Genomic DNA, 20,001 nt, shown 5'->3' on the forward strand with positions numbered 1-20,001 from the left:
ACCCTGTAGTCTGTCTTTATTTCTGACTGACTCTCTCTTTCAGATGCAGTTCATGTAATCTCATGGGGGGGGATCAGAGTGCCGAAAGCGATGGCAAAAACACACACCGAGCGAACCACCGAAGACTAAATGACCGAATGAATGAATGAACGAAGGAATGACAGACAGAAGGAAAACCAACCAACACCAAATATAAGAGAGGAAGAGAGAAGAAAAAGAAAGGGAGGATCAACCCGGGAGATGAGAAGGGTGGAAGGCTAGAGCACAGAGGAGGGGATATGTCATAATAAAGGCGCATCTCTCTGTCTGAAACAGCCCCCCCTCCTGAAAAAATGATAATTAGTGTATATTAAAAAAATAAACCCCCAAAGCCCATTACTGGGTTTAAAACTACCTAAAACTTGAAAGTGTAGGTCGTTTTCAGTCGACAGAGTGAAGGGGTCAGGGGTTAGATGTCTTAAGTTTATTGCACTTAGGACCAGTGTATACATTATGAAGTCTCTTTGTTTGGTTAGTTTGTCTTCTGTTACGTTCTCTGGTCGTTGGTGTACATAGGTAGCCTAGGCTCTGTTACGGTTACTGGGACTGTATGTATGTTGCTACTAAGCTGATATTGAGCAATTTGTCACACAGAGTAAAAGAGGGATGGAGAAGAGGCGATCTAGACATAGGCAGAAAAGACAGGTTTGGATTGAAATAGATCTGTAGGTTAAAGTTGCATCCACCCTCTTTGGTTGCAGCCACACAGGTAGGAAGACATAGGTGTTTGGATTCAGTTTTTTAAAAATCTCGAAGCACTTGTGTGTGCGCGCACGCCGTTAATAAACCATTTCTTTGTGAGCTGGTCTCTACCTTCTTTCTTAGACGACAGGTCACCAATTGGAGCGGTTTCTAGAAATCTTTATTTTTGTTCTCCAACTTCCCCACCGTTACTGATATCGATCAAACCGGTGGAACCAAAGTCGCACAGTACCGTTTGTCCCTGCTCGCTTGCCATCCTTGACTGTTAGGTAGCGAAGAAAAGCACTTACGCTGTGTGTCACCCAAGGGAGCTGTTTCAGACACGGAGAAGCCTTCACCACGTGCAATCAGACTGAGTATAAAACATTAAGGATAGCCCTCTACACTCATCCTCACAACCACCATCATCCTACCACCAGCCTAACCCTCAACCGTTTCTTATGTCTATTTGTCCATGGAGAGCCACTAGAGAACTGTTGTAAAATGTTTTTAATCCCTCCCTCTACTTTATTTGTGTTTCTTGTAAAAACAGTTTCTTCTTCATCCTCAGTGTGTCCTTAAATGTTGACGGATTCGCACGCACACTAAATTACACGCACACACCCACGCGCATTAACGTGCAGACACACACCTCCATCCTGCGGAAACAATGTGTGGTCCTATTCTGAAATCATTCTGACGGTTGATGTCACAATTTGTGTTTCCTCTATCATAATGTCCATTGCTCTCGATGGTGTCCTATTGTTGCTGAAGCCATATGCAGTCATTTTCTTCCCAACTGTCAAGATGGGTCAAATGAAAGGATGTCAAAGTAACTTTTTGTGTCAAAGGAAGGATATTGTCAAACTGTTGATGACTCAACAGAACTGTTTCATGTTTTTATTTTGAACAAATATATGTGCCAATAAGTTTGGTACTGGTTAGCGCTGCATGAAACTTAATTGCCAAGGGTTACTTTGTTAAATATTTGGGGGATATGGAGTTGAAATGGACAACCCAATACTGGTTTGAGCATACTCTTGGTCCCATAGGCTTTATAAAAGGATGTCAATGTAACTGAACTGTTGGTGCCAAAGGTCAAAACAGGTATAGGGTCACAGTTGCCATACTTTTCGCTGTCTAATTCCCCTGTATAACACACATTGGTGTGTTATATATGCCATGCGTTTCTCATTGACGACTGTTTTCGGTTCTATGTCTTGACGCTGAAGCCAATAGTGAGTTATGCCCCCTAGTTATGTTATGTGCACATATATAAATGTCATTTATTATTTTTGATGAACAAGCTGAAATGTTGCACTGATATGACCTCATTCAGAACCTGAAGAAAGGAGAGTTGGTCATAAATGAATGGATCAAATCAAAGTGTATTGCTCACGTACACAGATTTGCAGGTGCAGCGGAGTGCTTGTGTTTTGAATGCACATGCAGATCCCTAAGACGAACCCTTCCCCCTTTCTCGGTCCACATCACCAGTGAGTTGAGTACTGTGGAGCGTCTAACTCTGATCCTTTTCACTTTCTAGTAGACCTAGCGTTCTAGAACCCTATCTTAGCATCTTTGCTGCTCTTCGATCTAGTACATATAGCTCTATATTCACCTCTTAGTGACTTGCCAATTGCCATTGTCTTCAAGATTATCTTGGTGGATCGTCACTGTCTAGTAGACCTAGCTCTAAATTCCCCTCTTAGCCTCTTGTCACTGTCTAGTATGTATAGCTTTAGCTTCTCTTGGTTTTTCTTTTCTGTCAAGTATATGTGTCGAACTCATTCCACGGGGTGAGTGTTTGTGAGTTTTCGCTCCACCCTTGTACTTGATTGATGATTTAAAGTCATGAATTAGTAACTCCCCTCACCTGGTTGTCTAGGTCTTAATTGAAAGGAGAAAAAAACTAAAACCTGCAGACACTCGGCCCTCCATGGAATGAGTTTGACACCCCTGGTCTATTAGATATATTTAAAGAATTGTCTCCAGGATCACTTTAGATTCATTCCCCTTCTGACCTTGTTTCATTGTCTAGTAGAGCTATATCTAGATAGAATCTCCTCTTGGAGTCTTTTCGCTGTCCAGTATGTATAGCTCTAGATTCTTCTTGCTTCTGCTTTTGTAGATGATGCTTTACAATCCCCTTTGTCTTCTACCTTCCTGTTTCTTCACTGGACTCTGTCATAGGCCTTCACTTAATCATGCTGTGAGTGGGCGTGTACGCCATCTTTAAACTTAAACTGTCTCTGATTGGATCATATGCATTTTATGTCTTGTCGGTGAAACCGAACTGTCCACAATGGCTAAGGGGGATGTATACTCTGTGAAGAATTAAGTCTGTAGTCTTGAAGTATTTGAGGGTTCTGGTGGCACTAGTCTTTGTCTGTAGGAAGGATTGCCTCGCTATAGTAGTACCTGTGTAAAAGGGGGTTGAGAACCAGTGGTGGTCGTTTGGAAGTTAAAGGTCCAATGCAGACGTTTTCGTCTCTATATCAAATCATTTCTAGTTAAAAAGTACGTACCTTTTGATTGTTTTCAATTAAAATGGTCAGAAATAAGCAAAAATAGCAGTTTCTCAAGCAAGAATTTTGTTAGGATTGTCAGGGAGTGGTCTGAGTGGGGAGGGGAAAACTAGCTGTAGGTTTGGAACGCTCTTATTGGTCTATTAAATTTACCGCCTGGTGGTGTCACCAAGCAAGCCAAAAAGCCATCCCACCAAAACAGGCTGAGATTTGATGGTCTTTTCAAACATCTTTAACACTAAAAGGGCATTATCATAATTTTCACAATATCACACTATTATTCCAACCTTATGTGGATATATATTAAACACAGAAACCCTTCTCTGGGCTCCTCATACTGTGATAATCCCTTACTCAGGAGGGTAGGAAGCTCTGGGTAGAAGTTGCTCTAAAATACAGATCTAGGATCAGCAAACACTTGGGGGAGAAATGGAAAACTGACCTTAGATCAGTGTCTAGGGACAACTATATTTGTCTATCGCAATGGAACCCTATTCCCTATGTAGGCCTCTGGTCAAAAGTAGTGCACTATATAGGGAATAATGCCATTTGGCACACAATCCTTGTTTGGCACTGAAGTTGATGAGCACAGCTTTTTCTTTTTCTCTTGAATTTATCATGTCTTATGTTCTCTGGTTCTTCAGTAGTTTCATTTCTCTTTTTTTGTGTCATTTTTAAACTAGATTGTTGTTCTGCATGGTATCTGGCCTGCCTGTGTTTTGTGTGTCTTTGAACTGGTTTCAAAATAGTGGAAGAATAGCAGAGGAGAGAGACAGTGTGGAGACTACAATGTTGATTGTCCTATTATAATCTTAGGGGGTGCGTCTCAATAATCTTAAGTGTCTTTCTCTCTCGTCTCCTAAGACCAGAAGAGCGTTAGCTCCCAGAGCGAATGCCAACAATGTCAAATCACCCTGATGGTCTGTTTATGGTAGGCTTTTCTTCCCCTGTGCATTGTCGTGATGATGTTGTGTCCTTTCTACAGCTCCCGTTAAAAGCATGATCTGATTTACTGTCTGTTAAAACTCGTTCAAGTGTCCGGGTTGTCATGGTTGTGTTTCTGATTACATGCTGCAAGGACAGACACCCCTAACCATAGCTCTAGGGTGAATCTCAATAGTCTTTCCTTGACTCCTTGCGTCCTCTGTCCTCAGCGCATTGGAGGAGGTGGTCTGGGGGTGTAGCCAAACCCTTTTACTTTTCCAAAGATGCCACGTTACTTTTTCCCTTTATTGAAATGGGTCTTTTTGATCATATCTGCAAGTGTAGCACCCTCTGGTGGCGAGTCCCTGTAATAACACAGTAGTTGAAGATGTCATCAACCTGAAATGAAAAAGGAACAGGGAAAGAGAGCAATGGCTTTTTGGGGTTATAAACGGATACATTTGGATAAATCTCTCCATAAAATGCATCAGTTTATCTGTTCTAAACTGATACATTTGCTCATTTTCAGTCAGTGTTTGTTCAATGATCTTGTGCACATTTTTTTCCCTACATGTATTTTTGGAAACAACTACCCTTCTGATAGCTGAACTGGTGATAACAATGTAAATATAAATAGAAACATGCAAACACATGCATCCCAATCCCTGTATTGTACTATACAGGGAATATGGGCTGCGTTTACACAGGCAGCCCAATTCTGATCTTTTGCCCAATTATTGGTAAAAGAGCTGATCTGACTGGTCAAAGACCAATTATTGAATTTGGCTGCCTGTGTAAACGCAGCCATGGTGTCTTTGGGACACATCCATACACACACATCAGTCATACTGTTATTTTTGTCTTTGTATTATTATTTTTCTGAACATGAGAGCTATTTGATATTTGCATTATACAGTATATAGATATATAATAATACCCAATGGGTGATTTAAACGTATGAAGAAGGGGATTGGCTGCATATCTACAGGTCACCAATGGATGTCATTGATTGTCAAGGATGCCAAATGATTCAGAGAATCACACCTTTGTCTCTGATTATTCTTCTTGTTCTTCCCCCTCTTTGTACATTTTTATTTATTTATGCAGAAATATTAGGATTTTATTAAGCATGGAAATAATACAAAACGAACGTTACAGAAATACAAAAATCATTGGCTTTTATTTTACTTACTGTGTTTATTTTGATTCTATTTTTTTGGAAGAAATAAAGTCATTTTCCATTCCTAAAGCATTTTGTGACTTTAATGATTATTTTGTTTGAGTGTGGTGTCTGCGCTGAGTCTAAGGCTTGCTGCTGAAAACAATCTCCACCTAAATTTTTGTTGACACTCTTATTCAAAGTGACTGGAACCCACAACCCTTGCGTTGCAAGCACCATGCTCTTACAACTGAGCCACATGGGACCCGTTAGTGTTAGAGTATACGATTTGCAGCATGGTAAGCGGCTTATTCTGACAGGTTTTAGCCGAGCGTTTCCCAAACTTTGTCCTCGGGACCCCAAAAGGTGCACGTTTTGGTTTTTGCCCGAACACTACACCCGATTCAAATGATCAAAGCTTGATGATTATTTGAATCAGCTGTGTAGTGCTAGGGCAAAAAACAAAATGTGCACCCCTTTGGGAGACCCTTTCTTAGGTTGCCAGGACACACCTACACGTGTGCTTAGTGCAGTACACAGACAGACAGCCAGGACAGGAGAGAGGAATGTCAAGCCACTACTAGATAAGGACTGACAGCTGAAGAGAGAGAGGGGATGACTGGTGGCTATTTTTATCATTCATTCAGCCAGGCCAAGCAGAGACCCCCTCTCTTTCCTCTCTTAGTCCCCCTGGATCTCTCTCGTTCTTTCTCTCATTCCCTCGCTTCTTCTCTTCTATCCGGGAGAAAGTTCTGGAAGACTGGGTGGGATTAAAGTTTCGAAGCCCATCGAAGAGGAAAAAGAGAGGGTTAGCGAAAGGAAAAGTTAGGTGGAAGAGTTACGGGAGGACAAACGAAATACTAGGCCAATATGGCTCTTCTTTGCTACAACAAAGGCTGTGGAGAGAAGTTTGACGCTGACAAGAACAAAGACGGTAAAACCACTTACTACTTCAACTCAAACACGCGGTTTATTAGTCACTGTTATACTGCGATAGTACACAGGTTGGATTGAATGCACTGTAGACTATGACAGTTATTAGTAAGGAATAATATTATTTGGAGTAAATGCATGTTGCAAATATTGCAAGGTATTTGAGTTTTCAGTGTATTGTAGACTAATACTGTTTTTGAATGGCCAAATGTAGAGGGGATAATGTGTATCATGGTAGTCGTTCATGTGTAATAGCATAGATTATGATAGTCTGACAGACCCCTTTGGGACAGAGGTGGGAATTGACAGGTGTCTTTATCAGAACTGAAAGGGACAGTTTTGCAGACGAAAATTGATCCCATACTAATAGACTAAAACACATTTTCAATTAAGAATCTTTGGGTCCAGAAAACCGGCATAGTCATCCACACATTGGCATATCATGGAGAGATTGTATTGTAGGCATGTGTCTGCAATTGTTGTGCGGGTGTGACAGATGTGCATATGAGAGAGAGAGACACTGAGTGAACGCATGCGCCGATATCATTTTCCACGTATTTAAGTCACTGAGTAGAGGTCTCTTCATAGCAACTGTTAGGTTAGTTAATGCCTTATATGGGCCCAACCCCCTCCCTCTTATGACCAGAACTCTATGACAGCTGTCTGGGAGACCCGGCTGATTGTGTATGTGTGTGCCTGCTTGTCTGTGACAAGTTACAACGTTTGTGTCTGACAAATGCCAGCGCCAACAAGTACCTTTTGTTGTTTCTCGCCCTCTAGAAGCCTGTCTTCATCACCCAGGTGTTCCCATCTTCCACGATGCTCTGAAGGTATATAAATAAAAACATTTGAAAAACTTACAGATGAGAATCAGTAAATATGAAACTATCCTCACAGTACTTGATCAAATTGAAAAACAACGTGTGTGTGTGTGTCCAGGGTTGGTCTTGTTGTAGGAAGAGAACCACAGACTTCTCTGAATTCCTTTCGATCAAGGTAAGGACAATGTGGGACCAACTGGGTTTGAGCTCAAGACTGTTTTAACCCACTGAGCTGAAGCATATGGGCATTAGCTCAGGGAACAGTACTGATCAAGTATATGCAGTAGTTCGCTGTCAGGTTACTCTGTACGCAGTATCCTGACATTACTTTTCTATCGGACTTTTCTATTGTAGGGCTGCACCCAGGGGCGTCATAGTAACGAAAAGCCCCAGGAGCCTATGCAGCCGACAGTGACATCAGACAAGAACGGCGTGAGAAACAACAGAGAGGAGATAATTTACCAGGGGCCCAAATCAGCTGAGGCACTGCAGAAAGAGAGACCCAGGTAGGGTCAGCTTGCTCAAATGGCTGATTAGGTATTTATTTATTAATTTAAATGATTTATGTATTTATTGTCCTTTACAGTTCAGATGAGAAGAAGACCAAACTGAAGCTGAAGGTGTCTGCCTCTCTGACTCAGGTTCTGGAGAAGATGGAAATCAGCAGCAAGGCAGAACTAAAAAAGAAAGGTGTGTGTGTGTGTATCCCTCCCATACTTTCTCTGTTCGGTTTCCCCTTGTTGTTCAAATCGTTGGTTTCTATATAACAGCAGGGCATTTCAATGCTTCTGTTGACTAATACCAATACTTCTCTGATGAAATATGATATTATTTTGAAACTACTTTGTTAGTTTTGCAGCGTAAGATTTCAGCAGGTAGTTTAACCTCCCCTGTCCTTGTGACCCTCCCTATTTCTCTTCCTCTCGCCCTCACAGAGAGTGCAGTTGTCATGCAGGGAACACGATGCAAGAACACAGGATGCAAAACAGTAGGTGTCTCTATTCATTTTTTATTAGTGCTTTTATTTTATTTTTTCGTGATTTCGTGATATCCAATTGGTAGTTACAGTCTTGTCCCATCGCTGCAACTCCCATACGGACTCGGGAGAGGCGAAGGTCGAGAGCCATGCGTCCTCCGAAACACAACCCCGCCAAGCCGCACTGCTTCTTGACACACTGCTTGCTTAACCCGGAAGCTAGCCGCACCAGGAAACACCGTGCAGCTGGCAACCGAAGTCAGCATGCATGTGCCCGGCCGCCACAAGGAGTCGCTAGAAAGCGATGGGACAAGGACATCCCAGCCGGCCAAACCCTCCCCTAACCCGGACCACACTGGGCAAATTGTGCGCCGCCTCATGGGTCTCCCGGTCACGGCTGGCTGCAACACAGTCCGGGATCGAACCCGGATCTGTAGTGACGCCTTAGACCGCAGTGACGCCTTAGACCGCTGGCCACTCGGGAGGCCAGGTGTTTCTTTTGTGTTTTTGTCTGTGTATGCGTGTCTTTGTGCGTGTGTGTTTCTGTCTGTGTGTGTGTGCGCGCGCTTGTGTGTATGTGAGTGTGTGTTTCACAGAGAAGGGAGTAAAACATTTGAGGTGCAGTAACTCCTGTCTTTGTAGATAATGAATCTGTTGCCTTCTGCTGATGCAGGGTAACAGCCTGTCTCAGACAGTGTTAACTCTTTCCCGTAATTCGACAGTTTGTACCAGAGCCTTATATTCTAGAGAGTTGGGTCGACTTTACGAATGTTGAATATTGTTCCAATTCTAGACATTCAGTTGCATATCATTATTTAAATGTTAATGGGTAGCTAACATGGCTGCCATATAATGTAGTATCATGTAAATGCATCACAATGCAGAAACCTCTGTCCCAACTTTCTCATTAGAAAAATGTCATCTTAAAATTGTTGTTAGCATGTTAGTTATCCCCCTACCTGAGAGGAGAATTCAGTAGCTAATTGATGTTTGTTGTTGTTGACAGCAATACCAGGGCCCAGAGACCAACGGAGAGACCTGTACACACCACCCTGGAGCACCTGTCTTCCACGAGGGGTAAGACAAGGACTGTATTATACTGACAGCGCATTCTGAAAATATTCAGACCCCACCTCCACATTTTGTTGCAGCCTTATTTTAAAATGGATGAAAGAAATACTTGTTCCTCATCCATCTACACACAATAACCCATAATGACAAAGCGAAAACAGGTTTTTAGAAATGTTTGCAAATATATTAAAATTTAAAGGTGTTCAGATCCTTTGCTATGAGACTCAAAATTGAGCTCAGGTACAACCTGTTTCCATTGATCATCCTTGAGATGTTTCTACATTTTGATTGGAGTCCACCTGTGGTAAATTCAATTGATTGGACATGACTTGGAAAGGCACACACCTGTCTATATAAGGTCCCACAGTTGACAGTGCATGTCAGAGCAAAAACCAAGCCATGAGGTCGAAGGAATTGTCCGTAGAACTCCGAGACAGGATTGTGTCGCGGCACAGCTCTGCGGAAATGTACCAAAAAATGTCTGCAGCATTGAAGGTCCCCAAGAACACAGTGGCCTCCATCATTCTTAAATGGAAGAAGTTTGAAAGCACCAAGACTCTTACTAAAGCTGGTCGCCCGGCCAAACTGAGCAATCGGGGGAGAAGGGCCTTGGTCAGGGAGGTGACCAAGAACCCGAAGGTCACTCTGGTCACTTGAAATGGGAGAACCTTCCAGAGGGACAACCATGTCTGCAGCACTCCATTAATCAGGACTTTATGGTAGAGTGGCCAGACGGAAGCCAAAAGGCACCTAAAGAACTCTCAGACGAACTCTCAGACCATGAGAAACAAGATACTCTGGTCTGATGAAATCAAGATTGAACTCTTTGGTCTGAATGCCAAGTGTCACGTCTGGAGGAAACCTGGCATCATCCCTACGGTGAAGCATGGTGGTGGCAGCCTCTTGCTGTGGGGATGTTATTCAGCGGCAAGAACTGGGAAACTACTCGGGATCGAGGGAAAGATGAATGGAGCAAAGTACAGAGAGATCCTTGATGAAAACCTGCTCCAGAGCGCTCAGGACCTCAGACTGGGGTGACGGTTCACCTTACAACAGGACAACGACCCTAAGCACACAGCCAAGACAATGCAGGGGTGGCTTCGGGACAAGTCTCCAAATATCCTTGAGTGGCCCAGCCAGAGACCGGACTTGAACCCGATCGAACATCTCTGGAGAGAACTGAAAATAGCTGTGCTGCAGCGCTCCCTATCCAACCTGACAGAGCTTGAGAGGATCTGCGGAGAAGAATGGGAGGAACTCCCCAAATACAGGTGTGCCAAGCTTGTAGTGTCATACCCAAGAAGACTTGAGGCTGTAATCGTTGCCAAAGGTGCTTCAACAAAGTACTGAGTAAAGGGTCTGAATACTTACGTAAATGTGATATTTACATTTTAAATTTAATACATTCGCAAAAAAATCTAAAAACCTGTTTTTGCTTTGTCATTATGGGGTATTGTGTCTAGATTGATGAATAAAAACAACAACAATTTAATCAATTTTATAATGTAAAGTAACAAAATGTGGAAAGTCAAGGGGTCTGAATATTTTCCGAATATACTGTATCCATGCCTGTATTATACAGCACTGCAATATTAATGCAGCAGGTATTATACAATACTATTATATACTCTTCTATGTGTATAAGTACTAGAGCTGTTGCTGTGTAAAGACCATAGACTTTAATGCTGCTTTATTATAAACATCTGAAATGTAATACTATAGGTATAATACGGTGCTGTAATTCTAACCCTACAGGTATAAGTACTGGAGCTGTTGCTGTGTGAAGACCATAGACTTTAATGCTTTTCTGGATCAGAAGGGTTGTACCAATGGCAAACATCGCTGGGTCCAAAAACTGGTCAGTGTTAGCCCTCCTCTCTCTCCTTTTGACCTTTTCTTAATGTTCGGGTTTCGTTCTGTTGCCAATTGTGCCTGTTTTTTACATGAAAATCACTTGGACATTTTGCTGTAAACAGTTAACTGTAAACTCTGGGGTTATTGCCTTTTCTCTCTCTTTCTCTCTGAATGTTTGTGTGTGCAGAACAATAAGAATGTTGCGTGTAGACATGACTGGCACCAGACAGCCACACAGGTCTACGTGACCATCTATGCCAAGAACGCCAACCCTGAACTGTCCTACGTCGAGGCTAACCGCACAGTGGTAAGAACGGGCTACACACACACACACACACACACACACACACACAAACATACAAGAACGCCAACCCTCAACTGTCCTCCGTCAAAGCCAATCGCACAGTGGTAACACATACACACGCATATTGACTTTTGGCATATACACACATTAACTTTTGCATATATTGTTTTCCCGCTGGTGTTTTGAGCAAGGTTGTTAATGATGATTAACGTCTCTCTTTCTCTCTCTACCGCCCTGTCCCTATCTCTATTCCTGTAGCTGACCTGTCACATCCAGTTTGAGGACAACAAGATTTTCCATAAGGACTACCATCTGTGGGGGGTGAGGGGCAATGCTTTTCCCATGTTCTTTATTTACCTCTTGAATTGTTTCCCCCCTCTCTATTTCCCTCTCTCTTTGTACTATACATACCTCTTTCTTTCTCGCTTGTGTTTCTGTTGTCTAATTCCCTCTTCCTGTCTCTTTCGCCTTTCTCTCCTCTCTAAACACCAACCAACAACTACCCCAACCGTAACCCTAACCTCATATCCCTCTTCCTCCTCTACTCTAGGTAGCAGATGTAGCCAACAGTGGGGTCAACATGGTTTCGTCTAAGGTGGAAGTGTCGCTCCGTAAGGCCGATGCTGTGGCCTGGGGAAAACTAGAGGACCCCAAGTTCAAACCAGAACCAGAACCCCAGGATCTGGACATGGGTACTGTAAACATCCCCCTTTATGTTGTTTTATCTTGTGATTATAAGGAAGTGTTTGTTCGACCGGCAGGATGGAAAAAATACATTTAGGCAATTGGGGTCCAAAAAAATTAAGGTTAGGATTAAGTTTAGAAACGAGGGTTCGGTTAAGGTTAGGTTAAAGGTTAGGGAAAGGCATACACGTTAACATTGGGTTAGACACCGTTCATTTTCTGTCAGGCTATACACTGCCGTAATCAAAACATTGACTGGGTTCACAGTATTTCACTGTATTACAGGTTACACCGATGAGGCCGACGACCCCAGTCAGTGGGACAGGGACATCGACGACGATGACATCAGTGATTCAGACGAGGAGTGGGAGAAACCGCAGATCATCCAGAATCCTCCAGAAGAGGATGCGATGCCCGTGTTAGAAGGTTAAATTGATTTATTGAGTCTATTGTCCGTCAAGACGGTAAAGGTCAAGAGGATGCTCTGACTGGCTGTGAGATTGAGTGTTGTTAGAATACTTTATTGTCCATTTTCCTTACAGTCTAAGGACATGGTATGGCTGTAATATTCTTACTGGTTTTTAATTTGTAAAGAAATTGTATTTGAATTTGTTTTATGTATTGATCTCTACTGTATGCACAGATACAAATAAGAAATATCAACCTGTTATAGATTAGTTTTCATCTTCTGCCCTCTAGTACATATTAGGCCATTGTCAGGCAACAGAAGTCAGTTATCAGACAAATTTGGGTCAGAATCAATGTCCTAATATGGACACCGTACTCTGGTTTCATTGCAATTAAATAAGAAAGGCCTACCGTATTGAAAAGTCAATCTGTCCATTCTACATAATTCCTGTTTGAACGTGACTTGTTTCTGATTGCTAAATGGGCCTGCTGTGCTGTGATATTCACTAAAACAAAGGAGAAACTCAATCTGTCTAACGTGCATTGTGTCACACTTGGGACACACACACACACACACACACACACACACACACACACACACACACACACACACACACACACACACACACACACACACACACACACACACACACACACACACACACACACACACACACACACACACACACACACACACACACACACACACACACACACACACACGACTCCAACAGCGATGGATACACTTTATTTCAGCCTCCTGCTAGCAGCCAGTGAATGCTGTCTCTCTCTCTGGGTTCTGGGACATGGATGATTGGCAATTGGATAGCACAAATAAATAGGCTAGGGCCGGAATTCAATCGAAGGCCTGCTGTCGCGAAGGGCGCTGCACGCTTGATATTGGCTCAAGCGTAAATTACCTTTAAAAGTCAAGTCCAGTGCGCTTTTCGACAACGCGCCTTTGATTGTAATCCGGCCCAAATTCACTGATGATAATCAATCATATGCAGTAAAACAGTAAAATCATAGCCTGCATGATTCCTGTCTTATTGGCAACAAACATTTATGTCGAGTAAACTGTCAAAATAACAGTTTGGCTCTGAGATGGAGCATAATGTATATCTATTTGGGAACACTCAATCAAGTTCAATACATGATGAGTTCAAAGATTCACAATTCAAGATTTGATCACAATTCAAGATTACATTCAAGATTTGAATCACAATTAACATCCTCCTTATCAATTGATACCATTAAATAGTATAATATACAACATCTTGACACTTAGGACTTCAAGGAATAATTTTTAGGCCCAAAGGCTGACCTTCCAGCCTGGTTACAGAGATCAACCAGTACAACGAATTAACAGCACAAGATTATTATTATTAAACATCTTTGAACAAACAACGTGCAACATCGAGTCCAGCTTTGCGCATTGCGGCGTGCGTTCACAAAAACTTGCCGTCAAATACTGTTACATAACCGTGGCATGTTACATGTTGTCCAACAAAACGTTTCCAAAACGTTTCCTCTTGACTTGATCGTTAAGTCGTTGTTGCATTGTTCTCCATACCTCTCAGTACCTTGGCGATTGACCACTATATATGTTATGTCACACAAGATTTCAATACTGATATCCTAGCGTCGTGCCATAGACGCAACAACAGCAGCTAAGGAATCGTTGGCATAGCGTTGGAGTAACGGTGTAGCAACATTTTTCAGAATCCAGTCTTCCATGAGATTAGGATGTGTAAAGTGAGAACATTAGGGTTGAACATTTCTGTAAACTTTCCCCAAATTCCTGGGTTTCCAAAAATCCCCAGAATTTTGGGGTTTTCTGCGTATTCACTTCTGAAAATCCGGAAATGTTCCAACGGGATTTCTTGAAACCTGGTAATTTAGAAGAAATTACTGGAATTTTGCCACCCTGAGAGCATGTACAGTAGAACAACCCCTGACAAGTGAATAAACATTTAATATCTATTATGTATATATAATATACTTTAACATTCGTTTGGTTATATTTATATGTTACATATTATTAATTAACACACATTGATCTCTGTATAGATGTGTCATAAATACAAGGGAGAGCGACCGTTTCCATAGCAATAAAAACACAAGTGAACGATCACTTTACAACATACACGCACACGTCGCTCTCACACACACATTTTTTTTCTTTTCGTTTCTCTTTGTAAAGTGCAAGGCAAGATACAGTAAACTTTGAAATGAATGACACACACAGTGTCGTTTGCACACACACACACACACACACACACAATCATCATATGTCGTTTAAAACTTGGCACACATGTACAGGTACATCACTAAAGCCTCTAGCAATAACAGCAGGACAAGCACGCTATTGGTACAGTAGGACAATCATAGCTAACACTTTATCTGGAAGGCTGATAATAAACACCATTACTTAACTATTAAATGACTAATACATAGCTTGTTCTGCATTGAATGAATTAAATACATGTTATTTTAACTTAATGATACAACTTAACTTATATCTTGTTCATGGTTTAACTATATATGATTCGGCATACTGGTCTTTGTAATATATATTCTTTTCATCCAAAACTATTATTCATAAATACATGAATAAATTATATAGAACGATATAGCGGTTAACAGTTAAAAAACTATACATGAACTATCTATTAACAAGTTTATAAGCTGTTTATAACCAGACCTTCAAAATAAAATGTTACTCAATTTCTACAACAGAAAACTTAAAAAATCTCACTGCATTTATATTCCAGCGTAGGGGTTAGGGATGGTATAAATTATCCCTAACCACAGATGTAGGATCAACTTTCCCTCCTCAAAACCTTAGCATAACCACAAGGAGGGATAATGCAAACCTTAGACGGATCTTAGATCAGTGTCAATGGGCTACTTCATCCAACTTGGAAGGCATGCAGGGACACATTGAGGTCATCGTGGCTTAGATGTTACAGTAAGTACTGTAGTAGCTAGCCGTAGATATTACAGTGAGTACTGTAGTAGCTGGACATAAGATGCTACTGTACATATATTACAGATATTATGGTAAGTACTTTAGCAAGGCCAATATATTAGTACCATATTCAGTCCACATGTATTACATTCCTCAATATGACCCTTCAATAAAAAAACTTTTCACATTTTTAAGTCTCCAGTTCATCAGATGAGAATAAGTTGAGATGTTGTTTACATAGTTTTTTGTTTTTCGTTATTGTTGATGTCCTCCAACAAAGATGTCCTCAAACTTCAGATTTCTCGAGGAAACTAAAAAGTCCCGAAAGTCAAGAGAGAAAAGAGGAAGGGTAGCCTAAACCCCAAAAAGAGGATATATCTAAGAATAAAAACAAAATGTCCACTCCCGTCATGCAAAGGACAGCACCGCCTACGTAAACACATTGCGTCATCAAGGAAACAAAATATGCTTAGAAACTCTTTCCTCTTCTCTGATTGGCCACTTTGACTATCAAGAAGCACACCAAACGGTGATGCAATGCAAAGCCACGCCCCTCATTAAAAACAACTCCTCCCTGATTACAAAATGGAGAACATTGAATCAAGGGGGAGGTGATAGCTGAATGGGAGAGGGTCATTGAATTGTTGAATAATTTATCCCCCCTCCGGTTGCCATAGTGACAGGTGTCTTGTTAAGCCTCCTCGTTAAGTTCCTCAATTGCCTGAAGGATCCGTCTCACATGCCCCACCTTTAATATCCCAAGATCCTGTGGGAGAGAGAGAGATGGACAGACAATCAACATTTCTCCTTTTTACACAATGTTAATGAATGTTTCACTGTTTTTCAAAATCGTTAGTTTTCATCAACTTTATATCAACTTAAGTAACTTGTGCCGCTTTCAGGGGCGTTATGCACCCTAAAAATCTGAGGGTGCAAAAAGTATGTGAGGACGGTTCGGGGTGGTCCAGAAGGGGGGCTAGGCCCCTGTTTTAACACCTGACATCTTTTTACTGAAATCTAAAGCCATAATCATTAAGCTATGTCAACAACAACAAAAAATCTGCATATCTAAGTATACCTCTTGAGCCGTCTGTATCTAAAACTAAATACGCTTCTCTGTATCTCGGCTAAAATCTGGGTAAAAGATTGAAAGGAATGTGAGTCTTATTCAGTACATTTAGTTATTGCTTGCTTTTCTAAAGTCTACCAACCTTGCCAGCCCGTATGCCAGCTAACATAGTTAGACAAGCTAGCTACTATAACTTGATTGATAGCCTGAAATGGCTTTTTGGTAGCTAGTTGAGGTTGGGAGATTGGGAATCTATCTGAGCTAGCTTAAGCCAACTTCATAAAATTGTTAGGTGGCTAGAAATATTACAGAGAAACATCGACAACAACATATACACTACCATTCAAAAGTTTGCGGTCACTTAGAAATGACCTCGTTTTCCATGAAAACATACATGAAATGAGTTGCAAAATGAATAGGAAATATAGTCAAGATGTTGACAAGGTTATAAATAATGATTTTAATCGAAATAATAATTGTGTCCTTCAAACTTTGCTATCTTCAAATAATCCTCCATTTACAGCAATTACAGCCTAGCATTCTAGTTGTCAATTTGTTGCGGTAATCTGAAGAGATTTCACCCCATGCTTCCTGAAGCATCTCGCACAAATTGGATTGGCTTGATGGGCACTTCTTGCGTACCATACGGTCAAGCTGCTCCCACAACAGCTCAATAGGGTTGAGATCCGGCGACTGTGCTGGCCACTGCATTATAGACAGAATACCAGCTTCTTCCCTAAATAGTTATTGCATAGTTTGGAGCTGTGTTTTGGGTTATTGTGCTGTTTTAGGAGGAAATTGGCTCCAATTAAGTGCCGTCCACAGAGTATGGCATGGCATTGCAAAATGGAGAGATAGCCTTCCTTCTTCAAGATCCTTTTTACTGTACAAATCGTCCACTTTACCATCACCAAAGCACCCCCAGACCATCACATTGCATCTACCATGCTTGACAGATCGCGTCACGCACTCCTCCAGCAGCTTTCATTTTTTTCTGCGTCTCACGAATGTTCTTCTTTGTGATCCGAACACCTCAAACTTAGATTCGTCTGTCCATAACACTTTTTTCCAATCTTCCTCTGTCCAATGTCTGTGTTCTTTTGCCCATCTTAATCTTTTCTTTTTATTGGCCAGTCTGAGATATGGCTTTTTCTTTGAAACTCTGTCTGTTTTATATCTTTACCTACCTATTGTTCACCTAATACCGTTTTTGCACTATTGATTAGAGCCTGGAAGTAAGCATTTCACTGTAAGGTCTACACCTGTTGTATTCGGCGCACGTGACAAATAAACTTTGATTTGATTAGAAGGCCAGCATCCCGGACTCACCTCTTCACTGTTGACATTGAGACTGGTGTTTGCCTGTACTATTTAATGAAGCTGCCAGTTGAGGACTTGTGAGGCGTCTGTTTCTCAAACTAGACACTCTAATGTACTTGTCCTCTTGATCAGTTGTGCACTGGAGCCTCCCACTCCTCTTTCTATTCTGGTTAGAGCCAGTTTGTGCTGTTCTGTGAAGGGAGTAGTACACAGCGTTGTACCAAATCTTCAGTTTCTTGGCAATTTCTCACATGGAATAGCCTTCATTTCTCAGAACAAGAATAGACTGACGAGTTTCTGGCCATTTTGAGCCTGTAATCGAACCCACAAATGGTGATGCTCCAGATACTGAACTAGTCTAATGAAGGCCAGTTTTATTACTTCTTTAATCAGAAGAACCGTTTTCAGCTGTGGTAACATAATTGCAAAAGGGTTTTCTAATGATCAGTTAGCCTTTTAAAATGATAAACTTGGTTTAACTAACACAACGTGCCATTGGAACACAGGAGTGATGGTTGCTGATAATGGGCTTCTGTACGCCTATGTAGATATTCCATAAAAAATCTTCCGTTTCCAGCTACAATAGTCATTTACAACATTAACAATGTCTACACTGTATTTCTGATCAATTTGATGTTATTTTAATGGACAAAAAATGTCATTTTCTTTCAAAAACAAGGACATTTCTAAGTGACCCCAAACTTTTGAAAGGTAGTGTATATACAGCACCAGTCAAAAGTTTGGACACACTTACTCATTCAAGGGTTTTTCTTAATTTTTTACTATTTTCTACATTGTAGAATAATAGTGAAGGCATCAAAACTATGAAATAACACATATGGAATCATATAGTAACCCAAAAAGTGTTTAACAAATAAAAATATATTTTATATTCTTCAAAGTAGCCACCCTTTGCCTTGATGACAGCTCTGCACACCTCGGCCTTCTCTCAACCAGCTTCACCTGGGATGCTTTTGCAACAGTCTTGAAAAAGTTCCTACATGTATTCTAAGCACTTGTTGGCTGCTTTTCCTTCACTCTGCGGTCCAACTCATCCCAAACCATCTCAATTGGGTTGAGGTCGGGTGATTGTGGAGGCCAGGTCATCTGATGCAGCACTCCATCACTCTGCTTCTTGGTCAAATAGCCCTTACACAGCCTGGAGGTGTTGGGTCATTGTCCTGTTGAAAAACAAATGATAGTCCAACTAAGCGCAAACCAGATGGGATGGCGTATCGCTGCAGAATGCTGTGGTAGCCATGCTGGTTAAGAGTGCCTAAAAAAATAACAGTGTCACCAGCAAAGCACCCCCACACTATCAAACTTCCTCCTCCATGCTTCATGGTGGGAACAACACATGCGGAGTTCATCCGTTTACCTACTCTGCCTCTCACAAAGTCACAGCGATTGGAACCAAAAATCTCAAATTTGGACTCATCAGACCAAAGGACAGATTTCCACTGGTCTAATGTCCATTGCTCATGTTTCAAATCGAATCAAATTGTATTTGTCACATGCGCCGAAGTGAAATGCTTACTTACAAGCCCTTAACCAACAATGCTTTAAGAAGTTTTAAGAAAAATAAGTGTTAAGTAAAAAATAGAAAATAAAAGTAACAAATAATTAAACAGCAGCAGTAAAATAACAATAGCGAGGCTATATACAGGGGGTACCGGTACAGAGTCAATGTGCGGGGGCACCGGTTAGTCGAGGTAATTGAGGTCATATGTACATGTAGGTAGAGTTAAAGTGACTATGCATAGATAATAAACAGAGAGTAGCAGCAATGTAAAATAGGGGTCTGGGTAGCCCTTTGATTAGCTGTTCAGGAGTCTTAAGGCTTGGGGGTAGAAGTTGTTAAGAAGCCTTTTGGACCTAGACTTGGGACTCCGGTACAGCTTGCCGTGTGGTAGTAGAGAGAACAGTCTATGACTGGGGTGGCTGGAGTCTTTGACCATTTTAAGGCCTTCCTCTGACACCGCCTGGTATAGAGGTCCTGGATGGCAGGAAGTTTGGCCCCAGTGATGTACTGGGCCGTACACACTATCCTCTATAGTGCCTTGCTATCGGAAGCCGAGCAGTTGCTATACCAGGCAGTGATGCAACCAGTCAGGATGCTCTCGATTGTGCAGCTGTAGAACCGTTTGAGGATCTGAGGACCCATGCCAAATCTTTTCAGTCTCCTAAGGGGGAATAGGTTTTGTTGTGCCTTCTTACATTTACATTTAAGTCATTTCTTCACGGCTGTCTTGGTATGTT

The 20,001-nt window shown here is 41.5% G+C and overlaps 2 protein-coding genes across 2 annotated transcripts in view; both read left to right on the top strand.

Moving 5' to 3' along the window:
* si:ch211-200p22.4 (phosphatidylinositol-binding clathrin assembly protein) overlaps positions 1 to 5,424 on the top strand; it is a 63,784-nt gene extending 58,360 nt beyond the window's left edge. The window contains exon 19 of the mRNA XM_038996265.1: positions 44 to 5,424. Coding sequence (XP_038852193.1) covers positions 44 to 58 — 15 coding nt within the window. The 3' untranslated portion in view covers positions 59 to 5,424. The remainder of the gene's footprint in view (positions 1 to 43) is intronic.
* A 675-nt stretch (positions 5,425 to 6,099) lies between these two features.
* Positions 6,100 to 12,910, top strand: zgc:92429 (uncharacterized protein LOC445063 homolog). Its single transcript, XM_038996266.1, has 12 exons — positions 6,100 to 6,265; positions 7,045 to 7,094; positions 7,204 to 7,260; positions 7,440 to 7,591; positions 7,672 to 7,775; positions 8,021 to 8,073; positions 9,068 to 9,138; positions 10,888 to 10,990; positions 11,174 to 11,293; positions 11,549 to 11,611; positions 11,841 to 11,982; positions 12,260 to 12,910. Exons 1-12 carry the CDS (start codon positions 6,202 to 6,204, stop codon positions 12,403 to 12,405), a joined length of 1,125 nt encoding a protein of 374 aa, XP_038852194.1. The 5' UTR covers positions 6,100 to 6,201; the 3' UTR covers positions 12,406 to 12,910.
* The last annotated feature ends 7,091 nt before the right edge of the window (positions 12,911 to 20,001 follow it).

The sequence above is a fragment of the Salvelinus namaycush genome, chromosome 6, assembly GCF_016432855.1.
Source record: "Salvelinus namaycush isolate Seneca chromosome 6, SaNama_1.0, whole genome shotgun sequence".
NCBI lineage: Eukaryota > Metazoa > Chordata > Actinopteri > Salmoniformes > Salmonidae > Salvelinus > Salvelinus namaycush.

Bases quoted from the DNA above. Each gene is read 5' to 3' on its own strand.
- zgc:92429 (XM_038996266.1), top strand. From the start codon at position 6,202: ATGGCTCTTCTTTGCTACAACAAAGGCTGTGGAGAGAAGTTTGACGCT. The intron at 7,095-7,203 runs GTATATAAATAA...GTGTGTGTCCAG, and splicing joins TCTTCCACGATGCTCTGAAG to GGTTGGTCTTGTTGTAGGAA. The intron at 11,612-11,840 runs GTGAGGGGCAAT...CCTCTACTCTAG, and splicing joins AGGACTACCATCTGTGGGGG to GTAGCAGATGTAGCCAACAG.